The 25,015-nt window shown below is 37.6% G+C and overlaps 1 protein-coding gene across 5 annotated transcripts in view; it reads left to right on the top strand.

Moving 5' to 3' along the window:
• Positions 1 to 25,015, top strand: part of ZEB2 (zinc finger E-box binding homeobox 2) — a 130,447-nt gene that overhangs the window by 88,074 nt on the left and 17,358 nt on the right. For all 5 annotated transcript variants that reach the window (XM_023259309.2, XM_023259310.2, XM_045033737.1 and 2 more), the window contains 2 exons: positions 329 to 586; positions 5,732 to 5,803. In XM_023259309.2, coding sequence (XP_023115077.2) covers positions 329 to 586; positions 5,732 to 5,803 — 330 coding nt within the window. The remainder of the gene's footprint in view (positions 1 to 328; positions 587 to 5,731; positions 5,804 to 25,015) is intronic.

The following is a 25,015-nucleotide window of genomic DNA, read 5'->3' as shown; positions in this document are numbered from 1 at the left end:
TTTGTGGAGTACCGAAAAGTGCATATGGCAGCGTGTCTCTTTGCATAGGCAATCTAGATGCATTTTTCAGTCTACGCGCTACTGTTGCTTTTTAAAATTTCCCATCTTTTTAGTAAAACACTCTTTAAAATCCGAAAGAGTGTGTAGCTGTAATTGAATAAGAATAAAAATGCTAAAACATGAAAGATATTAATTATATTTTCCTGACATGGTTGAGTAATTAAGTGATGAAAATATTAATTATTTTCCATTCAACTGAACAATTAGGGGCGACTGATATTTTTCAATAACGTGTTTAGACAGAGTGTGTTCTGTGCTTTCTCTTCAGTGGTGAACTATGACAATGTAGTGGACACAGGTTCGGAGACAGATGAGGAGGACAAGCTTCAGATTGCTGAGGAGGACGGGATTGCTAACCCTCTGGACCAGGAGAGGAGTCCAGCTAGCGTGCCCAACCATGAGTCCTCCCCACACGTGAGCCAAGCTCTGCTGCCGAGAGAAGAAGAGGAAGATGACATAAGGGAGGGTGGAGTGGAACATACCTGGCACGGCGCCGACATTCTGCAAGCCTCTGTGGATGGTCCAGGTAAGTGTCTAAAACGACCTGGCCCCTTCCTGTGCCATCTTCAGCTGACCTCTACCACCTAGCGGAACGGCCATGATCAGATAATTAAAATATTTCTTTGCACACTAGAGATACCAAAGCTGGTGACAGATTATGGAGTGATAGTAGCGTTATCGCCTTACAGTACTAACATCTTAGGAAGGGATTATGTTTCAGTTTGGGTACAAGTTGAATATGAACTGCATGCTATTTATTTATATTGATTTATTTTTAAATGTTTATTTTTAGTTATTTTGGGAGGGAGGAAGGGAGGCACAGAGAGAGAGAGAGAGAGAGAGAGAGAGAGGGAAAGAGAATCTCAAGCAGGCCCCGAGCTGTCAGCACAGAGCCCGACGCGGGGCTCGATCCCACGAACCCGGGATGGTGACCTGAGCCAGAATCGAGAGTCAGACGCTTAACCCACTGAGCCACCCAGGCACCCCGGAACGACATTTTAAACACACAACTTGTGAAGTATTTGTACCCCATTTACAATGTGCACTTTATATAACATGCTCAAGATCTAGGCTTTCAGGATAGAAAATGGAAGCAGACATAAAAACTCACAACTAATATACATTTGAAAATTTTGTGTGGAAATTATATAACAATACAGACTAAGTATGTGTCAGTTTCAGGTAGTTTCAGCATCTGTCTGACACCTTCTATTGTAATTCAACCATCTAATCATTCCCCTTTGTTAAGTGTGAATGTGATTTCACACTTTCACCTGGTCAGGTAGCTTTTTTTTTTATTATTTAACAGTTAAGTACTTGATAATGATTCCTGCTGTTTGGTGGGAATCTCTAGGGAAGTAAAACCGCTCCAAGGCCAACTGTCATAAAAATAAGGTAAATTATCTTCAGACCCAGACTTCACAGGCCACTCACTCTGCATATGGAAATGTCTTGGTCTAAAATTCATGTGGATGGAATAGCACTAAGGTATGAAATGATTAACAAAATCAAAGAGAACTAATCGGATGCCCTCAAACTCCCTCTGCTCATCTCTACTCGGTGAGGTGGCCTGCAAAAAAAATGTTTAAAGGACTCCTCCAATTCAAACCATAGTGTCTCCTTCACCTCTCTTCCCAAGACTCAAGGAGAGCTGTCATGATGTACCCCACTTTGTTTTTTCTCTCACGATATAAATAACAATAGCATTTTTATAAATAGGCGAAGTGGGTGGGAAGGGAAGTAAACGCAAGAGTCTACCTATATGCTATTGTGATGTCGCAGACTATAAAACATCGAACATAGGCAGGGTAATTGTTTGGTATACTGGAAGGAGGATAATAAAAGCATTTCCACCACTAAAGAAAATTAAATGTGGAAAAAAAGAAAAAAACCCAAGACCGATGGCAGTTTGAGTGTAGTGTATTTGTTTTTCGTTTTCCTAAATTAGTGTGCCAAGTTTTGTATTCTTTCTGTTTCCAATTTTGCTTTCGGTGAAGGTTTCTCGAATCTCAGCAATCCTACACATAAACATTTATCGTTATATCCATTAAGACTTAAGGTTTTAGATTTTCAACTATGAGGGAGAACTCAGCCAAAGATGCTTGAAAGATAAATACGTTTAATTAGGGGCAGAGGATGATCATTAAAGGAAGTCTGACTGCTGCAGAAGTCATTAACAATCTTAAATGAAATTTTTATTTTTATGATAGCCATTTACATGTATAATAAGAGCCAATGATTCTTGGGAGCAGTGTGACAGAAACAGAGTGTGGCGAGAACTCATGTAAGACATACTATTTAAATGAGCTGGTGTTAGCTATTCATATTTGTTAATGAACTAGATATGCAGGGCTATAAGAATGAATGTTCTGATGCTTTAAATTTTAATATCTAGAAATCAAGGGTAAGGACCAATTACTAGAATTTCCACCCTTAAAGGAATAATTAATAACGATATAACAAATGTACGGCTCCAAACTTCTTAAAAAAAAAAGTTTAATTTTAAAAAATTAAGATCAATAATTGAAAAACAGCCAAAACAGTCATGTCAAGCTGTAGTAGTTCAGGATCATGGCAGCTTTTTGTGCTGGTCATGGATCATAATTCTAAATGTTTTAATATACAATAATCCATATGAATGCATTACAGACCCTGTTATCACCTGTAGTTAATGGTGCCTGTGACACAAATGAACAGGCTGTTCTTTGCTCTTACCTTTATGGTAAATAAACTAGCATTCTGGAGTCACAATAATTAAATAAAATGTAAATCCCTAATCTCATTTGGCTATTTGGACCAAGAAAGTTACCCGGCTATTACCTGTCTAGTTCTAATGATTAGTGATGATTTATTGTTCTTTTTTTTATTGTTCCAAAAGTGCTCTGATGTGGTGCCTTGATGTCTCATGAAAAGCAATTGGTCTTAAAAAGCTACTCATTGTTTATCCTGACTCTTAGATAACACATTTTTCTTCTGATAAAATATTTTTCTTATTTATTGTTCAAAACACACAATATAGACAATAATTCTAATTCTGGTGCTGTTTTATTTAGTAGTGTTTTATCCCTGGTGCCTGGCTGTCTACCATCGTACCTCAGCACATAGCTTTACTGTGAGATAAGCCCCCGTCCTTTACTCTTTCTCGCAGGCTTTCTGTGGTTTGTCTGCAGGATGCAGGTTTTGAACTGAAGAGTGCAATGGAGTTCTTACTGTGCCTTTCCGGTTCCAGCACAATCCAAGTTTTGTGTTTAGAATTGTCCTTGACATTCTTTCGTCCCACAATGGGGTGGACACAGTGTGCTGGAAACCATGACATCATTATCATTGACACAGACTTAAATAAATCACCTGCATCTTGGCCTCTTTGTGCTTATTCAAGGATTCTTCATCTTAAGGAAGAAAGTGCTCTTTATTTTTACAAACCTCCATCCCAAGGGTGACTGGAAAATGCAAACTTTTACAAGTGTTTGAAAAACAAATATGCTGTGTGGTTTTAGACACAGTATGCTGAGTCAGAGTTGTCTTGGAAAATGTTTAAGGTCGGGTGTGAGGCAGAAGGACAGCCCGGATTGCCATGAATTCAGAGGAGGGATTCTTAACCGACCTATTATTGCGGCCTTCTGAATGTGGAGTCACATGAAACTTCATCAAGTAGGCATATATGTGGTATTTCAAAAACATACCTGAAAAGGATTAGTGTTTCATCATAATAAATTGAGCCTGGTATTCCAAAAAGGCAAGGTTGATTCTCAGTAAGTTGAGGCAAAGTACATTCTAGGTAAGAGTGACACCATCTCAGTTGCATAATCTCTGGTAAAAGAAGGTTATAGCCAAAGTATTACCACAGAACGTGATACCCACAAGATGCCAACTACACATTTGTATAGCCGGCGTTTAATAATTTGGGAAGCAACCACCTACTGTAACTTCTCTTTACTTTTTCATAAGAAAATGACAATGAGGAAGGAAGTGCCGCAGAAATCTTGAACATTACCACTATTATGCAAAAAAAAAAAAAAAAAAAAAAGAAATGCTGTTAACTGTTTTCCCCTCAGTGACTTGATCTCTCAGATGGAAAACTTATGATTGTTCTGACTCTTGGCTACCAGAAATCACATGAGATGAGCGAGGAAGAAACACACAAAAGCTATATTTATAGCCAGCACTGAACTTCTCAGAAATACCTTAATTTAATTCCTTCCAGAGACTGATAAAAATATCGGATGAGGGAGCCTTTCAACCGATCAATTATTACAATTGACAATACAATATGGCTGTATATTGAACTTCCAAATGTTTTATGCAAAACGTCCCTGCGAAAATATTCCTTAAATGGGAGAGAAGTCCAGGGCCAGAGACAAATGAAAGTGCTCCTACAGTTTAAACGAATACCATTCAAATCATCTGACTGTTATGGGTAGTAGCATTAAATAAGCATCTATTTATACATCTGTGTGTTTTACCTTAAAAGGCCCATGATTTTTTTTTAGTTCTGATAACATAAACAGAGAGGCTGCAGGATACAACTTGTAAAACATATATTTTAATTTTGCTGTAACATTTGCTAGAACCTGTTTTTCTACCAGATAATTATGACTAGAATGTGATAAGCAAAGAATGGTCAGGATAAATTTGGGAATTTGCAGAGTCCTATTTATAAAGTTTCTCTGGTTTTAAGTCAAATGACGATCAGAGAGATATTTATCCTGGATCGTGTTTGGTTCTCCTTAGCCTTGTTATTGTCAAAATACAATTTTTTAAAGTCCGGGTTTAATTTACTGACTTGGAGGATTTTTGACTGTCAGCTGTCCTTCTCCGCCCTCTCACATACTCCATAATTTGGGAGGCAGAACATTCTAGAGCTCTCCCAGTTTGCAAACTCTCCCTAATTCAAAATATTGCCATTGTGGAAAACAACCTTTTATCACCTATGCATCTTCAAGCTCCGTGTTAACATAGTTTCATCTTCATCACCACATTGAGCTCTTGCTGCCCCTATACGTTTTTCCTCAGAAGATGACTGCAATTCTATATGGTAGCCTAAATGATAAGGAAGAAAGATATTTATGGAACGGTAGGGAAAAGCTTAAGGAAGGTATGTTTTAGGAGTTTATATAAAACAGCGAAACAGGTGTTTTCAAGACCTCTGGGATGTGTGTTTTATAAACCGGGAATTTCAAGTTTTGATATGTAGAATCAGGTTTTAAAAAGATATGCCTGCACAGATTGGCCCCCATCATAGCTCCTCCAAGAGGGGAGAAAGCATGAGATTCTGACTGGCCACGAGTCCTCCTGAGTTACCAGAGGCCCAGCAACTAGCATGCCTCTCCCTAAGTACAAACCCTTCGTTGCTTTCGACTCGTATGGAAAAAATAATATCTTTCCCCCTGTTTGTCCCGAGAGCTGCCACCAGAAGAAAAGCCCTTCGTTTGCCCCAAAGAAGCACCTCTGTTTTTCACAGCTTGCAGTAATGCTTAAAGTAAATAAGTTCTTGTGCAGCTAGCACTATTGGATTCATTCAATTGCCTGAACAAAGCTATTGTTTAGAGGTTTACAACAAGCCTTTTCTCTGTTTCCTTTAAAAGAATCTTCCTTGTTCCTGTGGTTGGCATGCTTAGTATAGTAAGCCTTTCTACAGTGTTCAAATGCTAAAGATAATTTTCCCCCACAGAAGAAATGAAGGAAGACTATGACACTATGGGGCCGGAAGCCACGATCCAGACCGCAGTTAACAATGGTACAGGTAAGTTGTGTTTACCTCGCCAAGATCAAATTTGTCCTGTGTCATGTGGATTTGGTGAGTCAGGAAAAGAAACACTGGCCCCTCCATTTGGATCTCCATGACTTAACAATTAAGTCAGACATTACAAGTCTCTTGTTTTGTTTCAAATCAGAGTTCTCTTTTTTATTTTATGTTATGTTATTTTATTTTATTCAGCAAATATATCTCTCATTCTTAAACCCCTGATTCACCTGTGAAAGTTGAGAAAACTGAACTGGATAAACATGTTTTTTTCAAAGCATGAGTTGGGAAAATTTCTGGTAGTGATTTTTATTTTAAAAGGGTGCATAAATAATCTTAAAATTAGAATGTAATATGCCTCTTCTGGCCACCACTTGATATCAGTCATCGAGAATTCAAATGATAGGCTGTAATTTAGATTGTAAATGTTTTTTTCAGGAAGACAAACCAAATTTCCATGTACATTCCTCACAAAAATTGATCATCTGACTTCCTTTTTATTCTCTCCTCACTGTTAATTCTCAGTACCTTCCACCTCCTCTAAATAATGTTTTCCAGGCAGAAGTTTTATAGAGAATTGACAATTTCACTTCTTTTTAATGAAGCTAAAAAAAAATTACAGTAAGAAAGCAGTAAGCAGTCTTTTCTTTTACTCTGCTCCTGCTGTGGAATGGGACTTCAGGACAGTTGTGACATTCCATGTTCCTCCCCCAAAACTGAACAGCATCTTGCCTTGCATTCTCACGTCACCAGTGCAAATGTACATTGACTCACTACGTTTATCTCTCTTTTCCTGGATAAGGCTAATTATTTTTGGTGTTATAAACAATCCTTCACACTGCCATTACAAATATGAACCTAGTGCCCAGTCGAAGGTTATCTTCCAAAACAAAACAAAACAAAACAAAAATCACATAAGTATTTCCACTCAACTCACCAATGGGAAAAAAGTTACAGTTTTGCGAAGTTTTGAAATGTAAATAATTCAGACAATAGTCATATCTCCCTTGTGTTGATACTCATCATAATAAACTGCTCATGCTGTGCTTCTAGTTAGAATGTTCTTATTAATAACTTACAAGGCACTAATTCACTTTCTTCGGTATAAAATAAGAGAAATAATGAACAACTGTAATGTTTCTTATATTTCAGCATATCAATTTAAGGTACAAAAATGAGACTGTGCAATATGGGATTAGGAAAAAGGTATAGAATTAGGAAAGAGTAATCTTAGTGTTTAGGTATAACTCTGGCAATAACTAGCTAGATTGTGACCTTGAGCAAGTCAGTTACCCTCTTTGGAACCCCGTTTTCCCACCTGAGAAATGAATTCCCCACCTGAAGCACACTAGCTGCTTCTTGAGAATATTTCTAGTTTCAATGTTCTCTGTTGCAGGGTATATAAATCATCATATAAAATAGAGACAAGACATAACAAATTCATATAAAAACATAATAATAAAGAGATACCATAAATTAGATACTTTCTATAATGCCCCAACTCATGGGATCAAAAATGGCTTCATGATTTTTTTAAAGATAAATGTCAAATTTCAACTTCAAGCGTGAATAAACACTAACTTTTATCAACTTTATAGACATTTGAGTGACACAAATGTAAATTTATCCCACAAAGTGACTATTTACTAGCTGTTTTATACACTTGAAGTCTAAAGTGAGATTAATAAAAATGATTCCTGTTCAATAGAGTTAAAAATCAATTATGAATGTTCTTTTACCTGGCTTTAAGATCTCTTTTTCTGATGCTTACTTACTCTTCCTGAGAGTTCATATGTTTTCAGTCACTAAATAAATGAAAAAGTATTCACGGAGAATCTTCTATATATTCACGATTGGTGCGTGTGTGGTCGAAGATGGGCCAGGAAGTCTAAGACATGGTTATTATTTAATTTGGAAGATGAGACTAACACACAAGGAAGAAACAGAACAATAAGAAAAATATGTGATAAATGTGCAACAAATGGTAGGAACTATAATTATTTCAAATCCTAAAAGTGGGGGGAATCTTATGGGATAAGTATTCAGAAAAAGCTCCATGACAGAGGGGAAATTTGAACTAAGTATATTTTCAGTGGTCATAGAGAAGTAAGGAAGGGCTTTCTAGCAGAAGAATATGTGAGCCAATAAAGGACACTGTGAAATCTATTCAGAGGATAGTGAGTAAATGGATTCACCTGAATCAGAGGGTCCTAGGAAGTGATTCATGGGAAGTGAAGCTGGACATTTAAGTTGAAGCCAGCTGGTGGAGAATGTAAAGCACCAGACCCAAGAGTTTGCGTCATGTTATACTACCATGATTTCTGTGGGGGAAAACCAGACTTAACGAGACCAACTGGAAGTCATTGTAGTTACTCAGGTGTGAAGTGATAAAAAGCTTGACCTAGGGTGGTGACAGTGGTGAAATTAGCAGCATGGTTTCTTAACAAACAGTTGAATCTCTGGGTGATGGATTCAAAATGGCCTCAAGATTACACATCTTCATGTTTAGAACATGGGAATACTTGATTAACAGAGAAAAAGAAGGAGGATCCCATTTTGAGAAGACCTTAAGTTAGTCTTTAGACGTAAGTATCTTCATAGAAGAGTTATATACGGATGTGAATATGAGCATGCTCATTGGAAATGAGGAATTGAAACACAGGAAGTCAGGGCTAGAGATAGAGATTTGAAAGTGATGCAAATATATTCCGATAGTATTTACCATCATGGGACTATGAAACTAACAATTGAGAGTGTATTTATTGAAACAGCTAGAAAGATGAGGCCAGGGTTGCTGGTGGGTAGGGAGAAAAATCAAATTCATTGAAAGAAAAAAGATTAAGATAGAGAAAAATTAAACAGCCAGAAGGCAAAGAAAGATTCAAAAAGTAGAGAATGGTCAATTCAATCAAAAGATTCAAATAATTACATTTGAAAGAATGCTGAACAAATACATTGGACTTGCTAATTATGAATTTCCTGGTGACCTTCAGTTTATAACTCTGCCCTTTTAGAGAGTAAATATGTATTTCTTCACAACCGTAAGTTACTGCTTCTTTTCCCCAGAATCTTTTTGATTGCTAAATACATGGGGAATTGAAATAAGACATCTCTTCTGGTTGAAATTGCTTATTAATGGACCATCTCTTTGTCTCCACCCAAGTCCTACACGATCCAGCTATTGGCTGACCTTCTCTAGCCATCCCAATCTATAACGATATCTTCTTCCAGTGAATGCTCATAGAACAAAACACCTAAACTTGCCATAAATTCTGTAGTATGTTGTTAATTAATGTGCTGTCTTTTCCAAATTAGATTGCAAACTCCAAGAGCATGGATTGTTTCTTAGGCTACCACATTACCTATAAGAGAGCCTTAAAATTTTTTTAAACTTTACTTTTCAATTTTATTTTTTAATTTTTCAAAATTTATTGTATCTATTTCTTAATGTACAAGGTTATATTAGTTTCAGGTGTACAATATAGTGATTCAACAATTCTTTACATTATTCAATGCTCATCAAAATAAGTTCACTCTTAATCCTCATTTATTTTACCCAACCACCCACCCACCCACCTCCCCTCTGGTAACCACCAGTTTGTCCTCTGTGTTTGGAATGCCTTAAAATTAACAGGCTCTCAATAAATATATTTTTAATGAATAATTATGGAATTAATTTGATAGCAGATAGCCATTTTTCTTTTCTAATCAAAGCAGAATCAACAGATATTGGAATAGATCATTTTTTTAATGTTTATTTATTGGGGGGGTGGGGAAGGGAGGGGTAGAGGGAGAGGAAGACGGAATCTCAAGCAGGCTCCGCACTGTCACCACAGAGCCCAACACAGGGCTGGAACTCACAAACCATGAGACCATGACCCAAGTCAAAATCAAGAGTCGGCCACTCAACCAACTGAGTCACCCAGGCGCCCCTGGAATAGATACATTCTAAACAGGTTAAGCAAAGTTTCTGATAAAAAATGTTGTTATTAATGGGAATAAGCTCTGAAGGAAAGACAATGTGTCTAGTACTTTTCTCTGAATATTCAACACACAAATTTCATTCCCAACTAAAAGCAAGGAAAACACCTCTGAATTTCCTTCTCAGTTCTACATATCTATTAAATAGCAGAAATTAATTGAGTTCATATAGATGGATAGAAAGTCCTTTAAAATCTAAAAGTATCTTCGTCCTCATATATTCTGCTGAGTTTAAAGCTGCAAGAAGCAATGGAAAGAGTTTAGTTGAATTCAATCACAGAACTCTAAAATTGAAAGCTATACTATAGAACAGTTTCTTAATTGTATTTTGATAGTTGAGGAAACCGTGAAAAGTGCCAAATAGCTAACTGATGGCAGATTCGGAAAAAAATCTAAATTACCTGACATAACCTTTCACTTCAGAAGGTTTTTTCACCACTCTGAGGAGCTGTCCTGATAGAAAATATGGTATCATCTTTGACTCTTACAGGCTTTATCTAATTAGTCATTGGTTACTATCATAAGTATCATATGTCACTTTTATTTCTCCCCATCGTTTTTTTTCACTTCCCTGATTTAAATCCTCATCTTTCCTTAGAACTATTATGACACCTTGTTAACGAGGCTCCATTTCAATTCCTAGTTTCTTTAATTCTTTTTTCACACTAACAAAGTTAGTAATAAGTTGTTTTCCTAATTCTGGGCAAGTGAATTTTCCTAATTCAGGGCAAGTGCATAATGGTAACTCATCTCCCACTCCACTTCGTACTCAACCTTGCGTGGCTCTCCACTGCTTTCAGACTGAGTTGGCATTTGAGTCGAACTGATATCCTCTTGATCCAACATCATCTTGCTTTACTACTACTTCCTGGTGTATGCTTCAATTCTGAAGGACTGCTTGCCATTTATACTCTTTTGCCTTTGCTTATGATTTTCCATCAACGTAGAAAGCCATTCATTCTTTTTAGTCTGACAGCATCATCTGCGTTCTTAAAAGCCACCTCTACCAGGAAGCCATCTTATAGTCTCCTACTCAAGATTAACTACTCCTTCCTTTGAGGGGCTTCTTTTAGAATGTATTAATTTTTCTCTCATACTTAGTCACCTGCAGGTATGTTTCTTCCCACTAGATTAAAAGCTACTTGAGGACAGAGATGGTAATGGAGTTCTGGTCACTTTCTTGCTACAGATCCTAGAATGGTCTAGGTTACAAAGAGTTTTTAAAAAAAATTGAGGGAGTGAATGAGAGACAAACAACACTTGGACTTCCCCTTCAGGTTTCCAGGTTGACATATTTTTGACACCTGACATGAAATAACCAACCAGACATTTTCATCTCTCATTATTCCAATCTCCCAAATGAGAAAGATTCAGTTACATTTGACTGGTGTCCAGCCTTCATGTCCTCCTCTATTTGCTCAGTCCACATTCATCCTATAACCCTTTTCTCATTGGTCAAACTTCCTTCTTAGAATCCTTAATTGCTTCTTAGTACCCAAAGGACAAAACCCACATTCTTCAGACCAGTATTGAGTGCCATCCATTTCATACCAACAGTGTTCTATTCTCATCAAACCAAATCTTTTGGTAATATCAACAGAGAATCACATTTATACCAACCTCTGAATCTCTGCCCATGCTATTCCTTGAGACCCTAATTTCTCGCTCCCTTTCCTCCAGTTATCCAAACTCTACCTACCCTTCTGTTCTTCAGGGCCAGTTCACATTCCATTTGCATAATGTGGTCATTCTTAAACACCCCAAACCACATCAATCTCTTCCTTCTCTGAAATTCCACAGCCCTCAAGTGGACACCAGTAATTCTAGCATGTTGGATTGTTCCCCTTTCTGATGTTTGCACCTATTTAGCCTAGTTAATTTTATGAAGACAAGAGAATTCTTGAGCTGTAAAATGGGGGTATATTATCACGCCATCTACCTCATAGGATTGTTGAGGTAACTAAATAAATAATGTATATATTAGCCTTAGTAAAGGCCCCCAAAATATTTGCTTTAAGAAAAGGACTATTCCCTGTTTGCCTCAAAGTGCCCAGTACATCAGTGAACACACGGTACACGTTATGACTGGCATAATAAATGAGTGAATGAACGAATGAACAAACGAACGAATGAATGAATATTTGCTGGAGAAGAAATGGACTCTGGGAAAGGAAGTCACAATATGGGAAAACATTCCTTGTGGAGGGGATTAAGTCCAGTATCTTCAGATAGTGACATCAGGATTCAAGTCCTGAAATCAACTTGTTAAAGGCAAAGAAGAACAATGTACGGTGTCACTATTTCTTTTTTTTTACAACCAAGTTAGATTAGCAGCACAGCAAAGTTGACTTATAACAACGTGAAGCACCGCAAACCCTGACTTATATTAACAACTTTCTATATTGCATTTAATATTTCTACATTGGTTTTAATGTTTCAAAAATGAAAGAATTGTAGGCTTTAACACATAAGACAAAGAATGCCCTTTTGTAAAGAACCTTACATCTTCCATATTTTAATGAGATTCAAATTCAGAATAAAATTATTGTGTAGAATTTTCAAGAGTATGTGGGGGAAAAACCCACTATTTTCAAAGAAGATTAGAGAAACGGAAAGACTTAGGAGCATTATAAAGCCTACGTGCTAGTAGTAACAAGGATGTATCTTAGGTGCTTGGTGATCATTAGCATTAACGCAGTTCCACGTGCATAGCAAGACCCAAATAGGCCCCTGATGTTTTCCTCTTTGAATGTGTGTAAGTTATATTTATTCAGACAATCTAGTACTCTAGTTATAAAGGGCTATTAATAACCACCTGTGCCTTTTCTTCCTTTGCTGGGAAAAGAAAAGCACCTTACCACTTTCCATCTAGAAACTGGGTAAGGCCAATTTAGGTCTCCATTCTTAATCTTACATGACACAATAAAATTACTGTCCAAGAACTAACTGTGTTAACTGTAGTCATTAAACATGCTTCCAATCTTTTAAGGATAATATAGGAATGCTTTTACCCATGAAAGGTAAATGTTGGTCTGGGATGCTCCAGATTAGTTTACAGTCAGATAAACATTTGAATTTTGTCTTTACCGATTACTACTTACATGAACTTGAGTGGAAAGAATTCATTTCTACATCAGTAAAGTGGAAACAATGATTCCCTATGTACAAAGTCTCACTGTAGGAACTAAATGGTATATTATTTTTGAAGTACCTAGTGCACTGCCTAATATATACTAGATGCTTACCCTGATTTGCTTATTTTGCCAGTTGGTTTGTATCTCCAGATAAGCTTTAAACCATTTTTATTCCCTAAGAAACAAATGGATGCTGAACCTCCCAATAACACTGGCTCCTCACTAACTTCTTCTCTAGAAAACTAAATTGCAATATTTAACAGATTTGTAATGGAGGCACTAACCAGTCAATTTTGAGAGCCTCTGCCCATTAAATTCCTTTGACAGCTTAGAAAACCAAGCAGACAAGCTGTAGGAAAGATGTCTTTTCACTGCTCCAACAATGCATTTGAGGTCAAAATATGAAGCTTAAGAAGGAATTGCTTAGTCTTCTATCTCATTTCATCTTTATCTAGCATCCTTTCTTAAATGTAGAAGAGGATGTACAATGTTTGTGTATAATGATGAAATCCGTCAAAGACTTTTCTTGATCACTGACTAGCATCAGGAATTATATGTTGTTCTTCTTCCTGTCCTGAATGACAAACAAATAAACAAGCAATAAAATGTTTGTCACTTGTTAACCACTAAGATACCTACATTTATTCTTTTCCGTCAGGGTATTTGTTGTGTGCAGAATTTGAACTGAGGTTTGAGAAAGAAACTGTAAGTAAATAGAAGACATAGTTTGTGTTCTTAAGAAATGCCAAATCCTGGGGCGCCTGGCTGGCTCAGTCAGTACAACATGTAGCTCTTGATCTTGAGATTGTAAGTTGGAGCCCCACGTTGGGTGTAGAGATTACTTAGAAATAAAATCTTTTAAAAAAATCATAATGACATGAAAGCAAAATTTATAAATAAATAATTAATAGCCTCATTAGCTATTCAGATCAATAGTCACTTAGGGTGACCCTACGAAGTTTAAGACATTTTGTTAGACATCATGAAAAATACAATGAATAGTCACTGTCATTAAGGACTTACCTTCAACTGGGTGAATAAAACAGTGGTAGATGAACAGGAAATGTGTGTAAAGTGCTTAGCACAATGTTAGACATAATAAATGTTCAGTCATTGCTAACCATCATTATTATTGTTATTAATATTATAACAATATGTGGATTAAGCTGTTTTATTTGAAATGCAACAAGCTATGTAGGTTCAAGTGAAAGGTGTTAAATATTGCAGAGGGTTTTTGACAGTGTAGGGTCAAATATTGGAGACATGAGGATAGAGAGCCTTAGAAGACCATAAAATTCAGAGAACATTTTTGTCAGGAGAAAGGCTTGTTAAACATGGCTCTGTGCAGAAGAGAAGCATGGAGAAAGTTGAAAATGTAAAAGGAGACTGGGTAAAGGATGGAGTAAGTTATCAGTAGTTATGAGGAAGTAGCATTATAGAGTAGCCTTGGCTGTGGGCAGAGGCACATCTTTTTTAGCAGTAGGTTCAAAAGAAAAATGGAGAATGATTATAGAGATTCTGGTCAAATTTAAGGGTAGTTCAGAGAATTCACGTCATATGGGTTGCGTGCACTGTTTGAGGTAAGTAGGAAAAGAGATGATCAATTGACAGTAAGGAAAGGGAGTGGGGTTGGAATCTTGAAGAATGGAAATTTAGAGTAATTGCAGTGGACAGTGTATGGAGGTTCAATTCCCATCATAAAAGAATATCCCATTTGGATAACATGGACTGAAACAAGTCTGTATGATTATTTATGTCTCTTTAGACATTTTTGATACTCTAGGCAAGAACGGGGCTGGATTTTCACTTGGCAAGGCAAGAGTGACATAAAAATAACGGACAGGGATGGAAATGATTTCAAACTCCAAGGTGAACTGAGGCAAGTAAAAGAAGACCGGGTGAAATGGACAGGAATACTGGTCATCACAAGGAAGGACCTGCATCCAGGGAGTGAGGAACTGAACGATGGGGAAGGGCAGAAGGTTGAAATCTTCTGGCTTGTATGGATAGAATCGTCCCGGGATGAGCTCCACACCAAAGTGTGACCATCCCTGTTGTTAAAGAGCCTCAAAGCCCTGTGAATCCAGGATCCCCCTGGACTATTTGTTGAGCCATGAAGTTTCCCAGAATGATAGTAATGGGAGCTATGCAAGTAGCGTCCTAAACCATGATGGCAAAAATGGATTTAGAGCTTCAGAAAATTGCAGTTACAAACTGGAGGTTTTTTGAGGGTAGAGGTTAAGTTTGCTCTGCTCCAAATTCCCTCTAAATGGGCACAGTGTTCATACAACTGATGGTTGACAGACAGGTTGTTTGTTGAATTAATGAATAAATGAGCAAAACCAACAAACGGACAGAAAATTAATAACATAGGAACATTGGTTAGAAATGGCCATGTGAATTGAGGAGTGTGTTGACCCATCCTCTTTGCTCTGTGAGCTTTGACAGAGGACAGAAGGAACGGCTGTGCTGGAAAGGTCTGTGAGGGATGGGGTATTACTATGACAGGACGACACAGTTTCATGTAATCTGAAGAAGTGCAACGCATGTAGGAGGGTATCATTAAGCATGTGGGGGGATAAACAAGTAATATGTGGAATGGAAAAGCAAAATGAACCATGAATAAAGGATTGGTCTTTTTTTTTTCTCTAGTCCTAAGTCAAACTTGAGACATTCTTTATTTACAATCAAGTTATTCCATACTGAGTGCCTTTAGAAACACGATTAAACATAAGGACTATCCAAAGTAGGAAAACAAAATCCTTAAATATTAAATGGAAATTGTAAGTAAGCATCTTGATTAGAGAATTTGGAGAATTTTTATGATGTTTTCTCTTTACCCCAATAGACTTGGATGTGGATTGCCCAGTGGGGTGGGGGGGGGGGGGTAGGGAATGAAACAAGTGTATAGGATTCAGAAGCACAGGAACATGAAGGAAAAAAGTTTAAAATTTCATCTTTTATTTATATTGAAGTCAGCATTCACCATGGCTTTCCCCCATCCTAATTTTATGGTGTTATAATGTTGTCATTTAGAACTATTTATAAAGCCGGCAATGTTGTCAGCATCTAGGACCTCTTCAAATCATGTCAAATCAGTTAGGCATAATGAAGAACTGAAAAGATGGGTTTCTCTCTCACTCATTCTCTCTTTCTTTCATACTGAGTCACTATGATACAGTGGAAAGAGTAATGGGTTAAGAGTCAGGATACATGAATGCTCCATCAAGCTCTTCCAGAAATTATTTGTCTAACTTTCTATGAATCATAAGCCTCATCCATACCTTAGTTGTATCATCTGTTAAAGGAGGAAATTAGACTAGAAATTTTGGACTCCACCCCACCATACCCTTTCTTCTGATGAATTTTTGCTGGGAAGCATCAACAAAGAAAACAAAGCACCGGCTGAGCTAGTTGGCATGGGAAGGGGATGGTCCTGCCTCATGGTATTATACCCAGGGCCCTACATTTGGAAGGGCTTTGACTTTGGTTTAATGTTCTGCTGTTGTCATTGTGCACTGGGCCCCACAAATTATGTAGTGTAATTAGTCCTGCATATAGCTCACAAAATGCATTAGGATAATAGCAGAGTATAAGCCAGAATAGGAAGGGGTGGGATCAGGGATTCACCACCACTGAGAAATGCCAGCTATGTCCAGGTTTACCGGATTCTTCTGAGTTCTGAGGGGTCTCCAGAGCAGTGAAAGACTCTAGACCTAGATTGAAAATCTCGCCTAAGCAAGAAACACCACGTGTCAAGGTATAACTCCCCTAAAATGGTGATATTAATGATAAGGTTAGGAGGCTGGCAAGTGGTTGGGCCTCTTTAAATACAAATTCTGTGCATCACATCATTCTCATAGAAGAAAGTGGGAAAAAGTACGAAATTTTCTGTACCATTATTATCCTCTAGATTTAATAACTTCCAATTTCCTCATATTATTTTTACATGGAGTGTAAATTAAATCCTTTAACTTTCTAAATATTTTTTAATCTTTTTAAAAATGTATTTAAGTAATCTCTAGACCCAACACAGGGCTTGAACTCACAACCCCGAGATCAAGAGTCGCATGCTCCAACAACTGAGCCAGCCAAGTGCCCCTAAATTAAAAATTTTAAATTAGCTATCTTTCTTATGTGGGGAACAGAAGCCACACAAGTTTGATCATAAGTTATTTCTCAGCAAGAGTTGAGTGGATGTGTAGTGTTACTCAATTGTGCAAGATCAGTTTATGAGATCATTCAATTGACACCTAAATACTCAAAGGAGGGAACCATACTATTATAAAGCATGTCGTTTTCTTGTTGTTTATAATATCTGTCACACTCTTATGTGTTGGAGGAGTTTTGTCATCAGGTATGTCATGTAAATCCTCATTTGAAGATTTTTAGTTCACTCCGTACAATAAGTTTTTAAAAATAAACCAGAGAGGGGCACCGGGATGGCTCTGTCCGTTGAGCGTCCAACTTCAGCTCAAGTCATGATCTCACAACTCGTGGGTTCGAGCCCCGCGTCGGGCTCTGTGCTGACAGCTCAGAGTCTGAAGCCTGCTTCGGATTCTGTGTCTCCCTCTCTCTCTGCCCCTGCCCCACTCGCTCTCTGTCTTTCTCTCTCTCTCAAAATTGTAAATAAACATTAAAAATAAATTAATAAAAAAATAAAAAATAAGTAAATACACTAGAGAAAAAGAGAGGTTTCGAGGACAGAAAAACAGATGTAGCACTTGGTTAGACAGGAAGGCCATGTTCAGACTGTAATCAGTGTATACCTCCTGGCTGATGAATGCTGTGGTTTTATTAGCTTTGTTTGCGATTAGCAGCAGCTATCTCCACTTCACAGCAAGGGTTCCCACAAGAAATAACTCATAGCCCAAGCTCCTTGAGTGACTCCTTCATTCATTCCACAAACATTTAATAAGCACTGTTTTCCTTGTGAAGTTGTCAATGGTTTCTAGTCACCTCCAAAATCTTAATCTGTGTATATGTTGCCTTCATCAAAAAGCTATGTTGCTTTGAGTTTTTAATTGAAAAGAATATAGATGAACCTCTTTAGGCCTAGCCAGTGAATAAAAAAGCAAATTGATAGGGCAATTAATTAATTGAAAGTATGGAATTCTGAAACTTCAAGGATACCCCAGAAAGCATATACCAGCTCATTTCACAGATGAAGATACTGAGATGAAAAATCACAAGTTGCTAGCCAAAATGGGTTGCCCAGGGACCGTGAACCTGGTCCAATCGTTCAGTTATTGAGCATTAGCTGTGTGCCAGGCAATGTACCAGGCACTCGTGGTACAAAGTTGAATAAAACGCAGTCTGCCCGCAGGTCAACGAAGGGTTACAATGTAATGTGATAAGGTCAGCGATTGAGATATGAAGATGATGTTTAGTAAGTGCAGAAAGAGGTTATGAACTCAGGTAGAGATCCTCAGGAAGGCCACATGATATGGGACTAATTCTGAGCTACTTCCCAAAACCATGTTACTGAATACCTTCTTTACCTGGGTGATGCAGATAATTGAATTCCCAGGGCAATGATTCTTAAACTGGGCGTGCATCAGAACCCCCTGAAGGGCTTGTCAAAACACAGACTGCTGATTCTGTTTTGAACAAGCTCCCAGGTAATGCTGATGCTGCTGGCCTGGAGACCACATTGTGAAAACCAGTGTCCTAGAACACCCTCAGTTGTTGTGTGTCTCTACAAAAAGCATATAAAAAGAGTGCGGATTTGCTGGGCAAGACACCTTACTTTACAAACCCCTCTAACATATCATAACAGAGTCTAAGAATCTTTTCAGTAATATACCAAGTCCAAAATTTTAGATTACACAGTAATGTGAAAAGTCAATACACTTGAACTTACTTGAGATTTTTTTTTTTCCTTTAAAGTCATGGATTCTGTACCAATACATAGCAATCAAAACTGTCTCAAGGTTAGTAGTCTCTAAATCTTGATGTTCACAATCCCTTAATATAAAACCTCACTTTGAAATTAGACTGTGTCCCTGACTGGGCTGCTTCCTGCTGTTTAGGGAGACATTTGATCCTGCAGAGATCTCATCCCCACCCCCCCATTCCTTCTGCCACTCTCTCCTAAAGTTCTTACACTTGGGGAGCTCCCACTGAGGCGCGGAGAGATGGACCCAGGCACTGTGCTAATTCCCAAGAAGAAAAGAAAACTTCATCGCTCTTAAGGAGCCTTCTCTGTCTCTGCGCTCACCTCTGTAGCAGTCGAGGCTCTGTGGGGCTGCCTGCCATGTAGCAGTGTGATGAGAAAAAGATCGTCCTCTTCCCTCACAGCTGTTTTTAGATATCTGGTGCCAATATGTATTTTGGAAGCCTTTTACAGAAAGGCACGCATGCATTTTTAATGGTAAAATGCTTATGTTCATTAATTAGTCAACTTTAAACAAGGTAGCCATGAGAATTTATATACCTCAACGAATGCGGAGTATGAGCTTCTTTAAAAATTCAATAGAGAAGACTAAATTTAAAATAATTTTCCATGTTTTCTTACCCTCTAAAATGTTAGTAAAGAGACTATTTTTCTAAGAGATGATGAACACAGTTACCTAGATTTGTGATTGTTTCTTCAGGTCCCTTTACCTTGACATATGAAGTGAGTAAATATCAGATTATATGATATGTACATAATTTCTACATTTTGCTGAGAAGTATACACACACACACACACACACACACACACAATCCTCTGTTACATGTTTATGTGTTTATATGTGTGTATATTGCAGAACCACAAGCATTTCATGTACATATCTCTAAATATGAGAATCACAGAAGCAGGAAAGCAATTATCAATCAACACCATTGGATCCTCATCCCAAAGCCCACTCTCTGGCATTAGTAGGGACTCAATAAACAGTTATTACACAATGGGATGGATGAATGATTCTACTCGGTTTCTTACATGTATTTACTTCAGCTTTTCTCGACCCTCCAAGACGTTTTCTTTTCCAAAAGAATTACTTATTCATTTTATGTTCATTAAAATGGCTTAGCATAATATTCAAACATATTTCTTCAGTTTTTTAATGAAAATTGAAAACATGTGGGGTACTAGATCAGTTATAATAGAGTACATGAACACATGCTCATTACAAATAAAGAAAATAAATGGCAAAAGGATGGAAGTAAAGAGGGAAACAGTAAAAGAGAAGGAAAAAGTATTTATGATTTAACTATTTGTAAACACTAAGCAAACCTCGCTTTTAAGTATCTTTGAGAAAGTGTCCTAAAAACTCGATTATGGGGGGTGACTGATTTGAAGACCAATATATCTCTTTTATTTAGAGTTCTGTCAACATCACTTGATTTTTTAAGGAATAACTTTAAAAGTCAATCCATATTTATATTTATCATTATCTAAAAATACCAATATCTAAGATAGACATAAAAGTATTTATGCAAGTATCATTAATAAGCAATATTAGTGGGGCACCTGGGTGGCTCAGTCGGTTAAGCGTCCTACTCTTGATTTTGGCTCAGGTCATGATCCCAGGGTCGTGGGATCGAGCCCAGTGTCAGACTCTGCTCTAAGTGTGGAGCTGGCTTGGGATTCTCTCTCTCTCTCTCTCCCTCCCCCCGTCCCTCTCCCCTACTCGCACATTCTCTCTCTCCCTCTAAAATAAATTAAATTGAAAATATTTTCTTAAAAGCAACATTTGTAAGGGTGAACAACATACTGACAAGAAATGTGAGGCTTTTCTAACTTGAAGTGACCTAGAAATTCATCCTAACAATACTAAAATACACGTGGTGATGAAGAAACATTTTTAATTAATGCATTGTTTTGGTTTTTGGTTTTTTTTGGATAGAGAAAAGTTTACCTGACCTTAGGGGAGGTTGAAATATTTGCAAGACATTAGGATAAATTTTAGGACTAAATGCAAAATCTCTGGAGAAGGTATGGGAAGAAATCACTTGAGGTTTCTTGTGAATTTTTGTTATGGTTTGATCATAAATATCATGCAAATATCCTTTGTCAGTGTGTTTTGGCAGTTCTTCCAAGGAGACCAAGGAGTAAAGAGGATTACAGAAAGAAAAAAAAAAAAAAGGAAAAGGAAGCTGATTTTACAATAGAAAATGCAGTGGGGAATTCTGTAACTTTCTAGTGAATTTTCTACCTCATTCCTATGTCCACTATACAGTATTACAAAATCTTTGTAAAAACCAAAAATGTAAACTTCTGTATACAACCAAAACTTTATCCTTCTCAACAAGTTTGAAAGTAACCAAAAATTAATCCCATTGTTTGTTCAAATATAACAAGTGGGGTGATTTTGGATCTTAGAGACTGAAACACATATAGTCTAAAGTAGAAAGGGGAGTTTTTCAACTCACAGAATCTAAAGAGGATTGACAACAGAGCCACTGGAAGGACACAGGTACAGCTTGGTCTCAGGAGCAAATATAGCTAGAAATTTACTATCAGGACTTGCCATCTTGTCTTTGCTTTTCTTTGTATACCTGCTTCAGTCTCTTTCTTCATAAATCTTCTTACCTTACAATGAGATATATCGATTCCTTTGTTCTACATCTTATAGCGGCAGTTACTTGAGGGAAATAAATTCTCTTGATTCTCTCTTTGGAACAAAGTCCTAAAATCATAAGGAAATGATTTACTGACTCAGTTGGATCCATTGGCTACCCCTGAACCAATCAACAGTTTGGCCTGGAGAATGGAGAACTAAAATAAGTTCATTTTAGGTGCAGATTAAGCCATTGTAGCTAGGGGAGCAGAATCATGCACTAACATGGCAGCTCCCTTGGGTACCATAAAGTTTGACAGTAGAGAATATGGGGAGCCAATGCCAGGCAAAGGAAAATGTTGTGGTACTGAGCGGGAAAACCATATGTTACAAGTACCCATAGCAACACCAAGGGAAAACCACATTATACCTGTGTTGGTTAGACCTAGACTAGTTCATGGAAGTCAAGAATCTAGACCACTTAAGTGATTCTAGATACATGACATATATAGGTAATAGCATACCTATACCGCATGAAGAAAATCTTGATGGAGCAAATAGATTTAAATGATTGAGTGCTATCTTCTTCATTAAATTCTTTTTGAATACTCAACTGAACCCTTTTGAATTCTTGCAAATATTTATGGCCATCACTAAGCAGTTTATTCCATAATTGTTCTACAATTGCCTGAATAGCAGGTCTGAATTCCTAGCTCAACTGTGGGTATCTTATCTTATGCTTCCTTTTATTAGAAGACTTCTACACCAAGACTAATGTTAAGCACGTAATTTATTCCACATTCATTCCATAAATGATTCTTGAGAGCCTACTAATTTCTAGGCAATATGCTCAAAGCTCAGGATACAAAGATGATCAAAGATGATCCTTAAAGTGAGAATATGATTTGATGTCTTTGTCCCCATCACATGTGACATTGAAACCTAGCATACCCAAATTTGATCTAACAAGTGAATTGCCTCTCCAAACACTAGTAGTGCTTCTAGATGCAGTTTAGTTTGCCTATCCAGAAAAATCTGAATTTTCCTCCTGTTTAAGCCAAAAGGCTATTAATGCAAATCCGATTGCATTTGCATTTGGTTACATTTCTGATGGAAACATTCATATGCAAATGAAAATTCATGAAAAGATAGCCAGATAATTCCAATAGTTGCTGAAATATCAAGATAAAATTAGGATGTTAAAATGTCCATCCATCCATGTTTACTAGGCTTCACTAACGATTGTCAAGTAGGACAGTGTTCTTGAAAAGCTTAAGTCAGTCATGCCTTAAACATTTGACAACATTCTAATAGGTCTGGGTTTAGAAAGGAGCTGCTATATTATTTCCTACTGCCACAGTGCTGAAGAAGAAGTCAGTCCCCGGTCAAATCAGTCAAGTTGCTCAAAAGTGGTTCATCTTTGATCCACCATTTTGTCCCCCTTATCTTTTCTTGCCCTTACAAACAAAAGGTGATTTTTGATAGATGTAAAGTCACTTCGATGATCCAAAACAACGAACAAAGAGTTTGTGCAAGTTGTCGTTTCTTCGTACCCTCTAGAGACTTAATGGTGCAAGTTGAATGACATTCACTACCAATAAATACCATTTGGAAAGCATCTATGGTATCACGAGTATACCCATGGAAAATTGATCTGAATCGATGTTCATATTCTTTTCAAAGATTTAAGACTTGGGGGTACTTGGCTGGTTGAGTCAGTAGAGCATGCAACTCTTGATCTTAGGCTTGTGAGGTCAAGTCTCATGTTGGGTGTACAGATTACTTACAAATAACATCTTAAGAAATAAATATATACATATTTAAGATTCTAAGAAAAGATTTAAACAACTTTTGAGATATAAAATCATAATCTACTATTACACATCCCAAACCTGTATTTGAAGGAAATAGAGGTGTTGGAATCAGACTGTTGCTCTTGGTCAACTTGTTAGAACCTGGTGTGCAAAAGAGGTCATACTATTCAGGATTGTTAGCACTTAGTTTAATAGTTTACAAAGTGTGATGCTCTCCAGTTTTCTTTTATTTGGTACAAGGTTTTAGTTCATAGTTTCAAGTGTTTTTAGAATTCTGGTGTTCTCTGCTTTGGTGACTGTCACCTATCATCCATCAAATTGGAAAGCTTGAACCTAAGGAAAGATCTTAGCCTCTCCCTCCTTAGTACACCCAATCCTTCCCCCAAGCCTAGTGTTTTTATTTAAGTATCTGTCAAGTCTAGCCACTTCTCATAGTCTCCATCACCAATTCCTTAACTTTTATCTTTGCCTGTTTTATGACAAGACTCCAAATTGGTTTCCCAGAATCCACTTTTCTCTTTCTGAAATCCCCACCGTACTAAGTAGCTAGAGTTGTCATTTAAATATGCAGATGAGGGAGAGGGGGAGCCTGGGTGGCTTTGTCGGTTATGCCTCTGACTTCAGCTTAGGTCACGATCTTCTGATTCTGTGAGTTTGAGCCCCACATCAGGCTCTCTGCTGTCAGTGCAGAACCTGCTTCAGATCCTCTATGCCTTCTCGCTCTTTCTCTCTCTCTCTCTCTCAAAAATAAATTAAAAAACATAAAAAAATTAAAATGCAGATAAGGGGTGCCTCGGTGGCTCAGTTGCTTAAACCTCCGACTTGGGCTCAGTTCATGATCTTATAGTGTGTGACTTCAAGCCCCGCATCTGGCTCTGCACTGTCAGCATGGATCCCCGCTTAGGATTCTCTCTCTCTCTCTGTCCCTCTCTGCCCCTCCCCTGTTCGTGCACGCTCCCTCTCTCAAAAGAAATAAATGTTTTTTTAAAAAATGAAAAAAATAGGGGCGCCTGGGTGGCGCAGTCGGTTAGGCGTCCGACTTCAGCCAGGTCACGATCTCGCGGTCCGTGGGTTCGAGCCCCGCGTCGGGCTCTGGGCTGATGGCTCGGAGCCTGGAGCCTGTTTCCGATTCTGTGTCTCCCTCTCTCTCTGCCCCTCCCCCGTTCATGCTCTGTCTCTCTCTGTCCCAAAAAATAAATAAACGTTGAAAAAAAAAATTTAAAAAAAAAAAAAATTAAAAAAAAAAAATTAAAAAAAAAAAAAAATGAAAAAAATAAAAATGCAGATAATTCACAATTTCATCCAATCATCTCCTTGCTGAATACCCTTCAGGGGCTTCCTGTTTCTCTTAGAATAAAACTCAAATCCTTAACAGGGCTACCACACACCACATGTTCTGGTTCCTGCCTGCCTCTCTACCCTCACATCATATTGCTTCCCTTTCGCTGTCTGCACTCAGCACTGTCTTTTTAGATAGCGATACGCAGCATGCTCTTTCCAGCCTCCTTGTATGTGCTGCTCTTCCCCAGCTTCTAAAGTTAGTTGACTTCATGCTTTCTCAATTAAAGTTTTCCTGATCTTCTAGACTCCATCAGGTTCCACTCCCCCCCCTTTCATAGGACCACACAACTTCCTTGAGTAATATACATGTGAGTTTGTAACATTGTTTTTATTTTTGAGAAAATGTCAGTTATACTGATTGTTCTCATGTCTTCCTGCAGGATGAAAATGAATCTGTTTTTTGCTTATCAAATCAAGCCCTTCCCACTTTCTGTTCTTTGCATCTATAATCCA

Source organism: Felis catus, chromosome C1 (assembly GCF_018350175.1).
Source record: "Felis catus isolate Fca126 chromosome C1, F.catus_Fca126_mat1.0, whole genome shotgun sequence".
Taxonomy (NCBI): domain Eukaryota; kingdom Metazoa; phylum Chordata; class Mammalia; order Carnivora; family Felidae; genus Felis; species Felis catus.
Note: the sequence above shows the minus strand (reverse complement) of the source record. Positions and strands in the feature narration are given on the sequence as shown.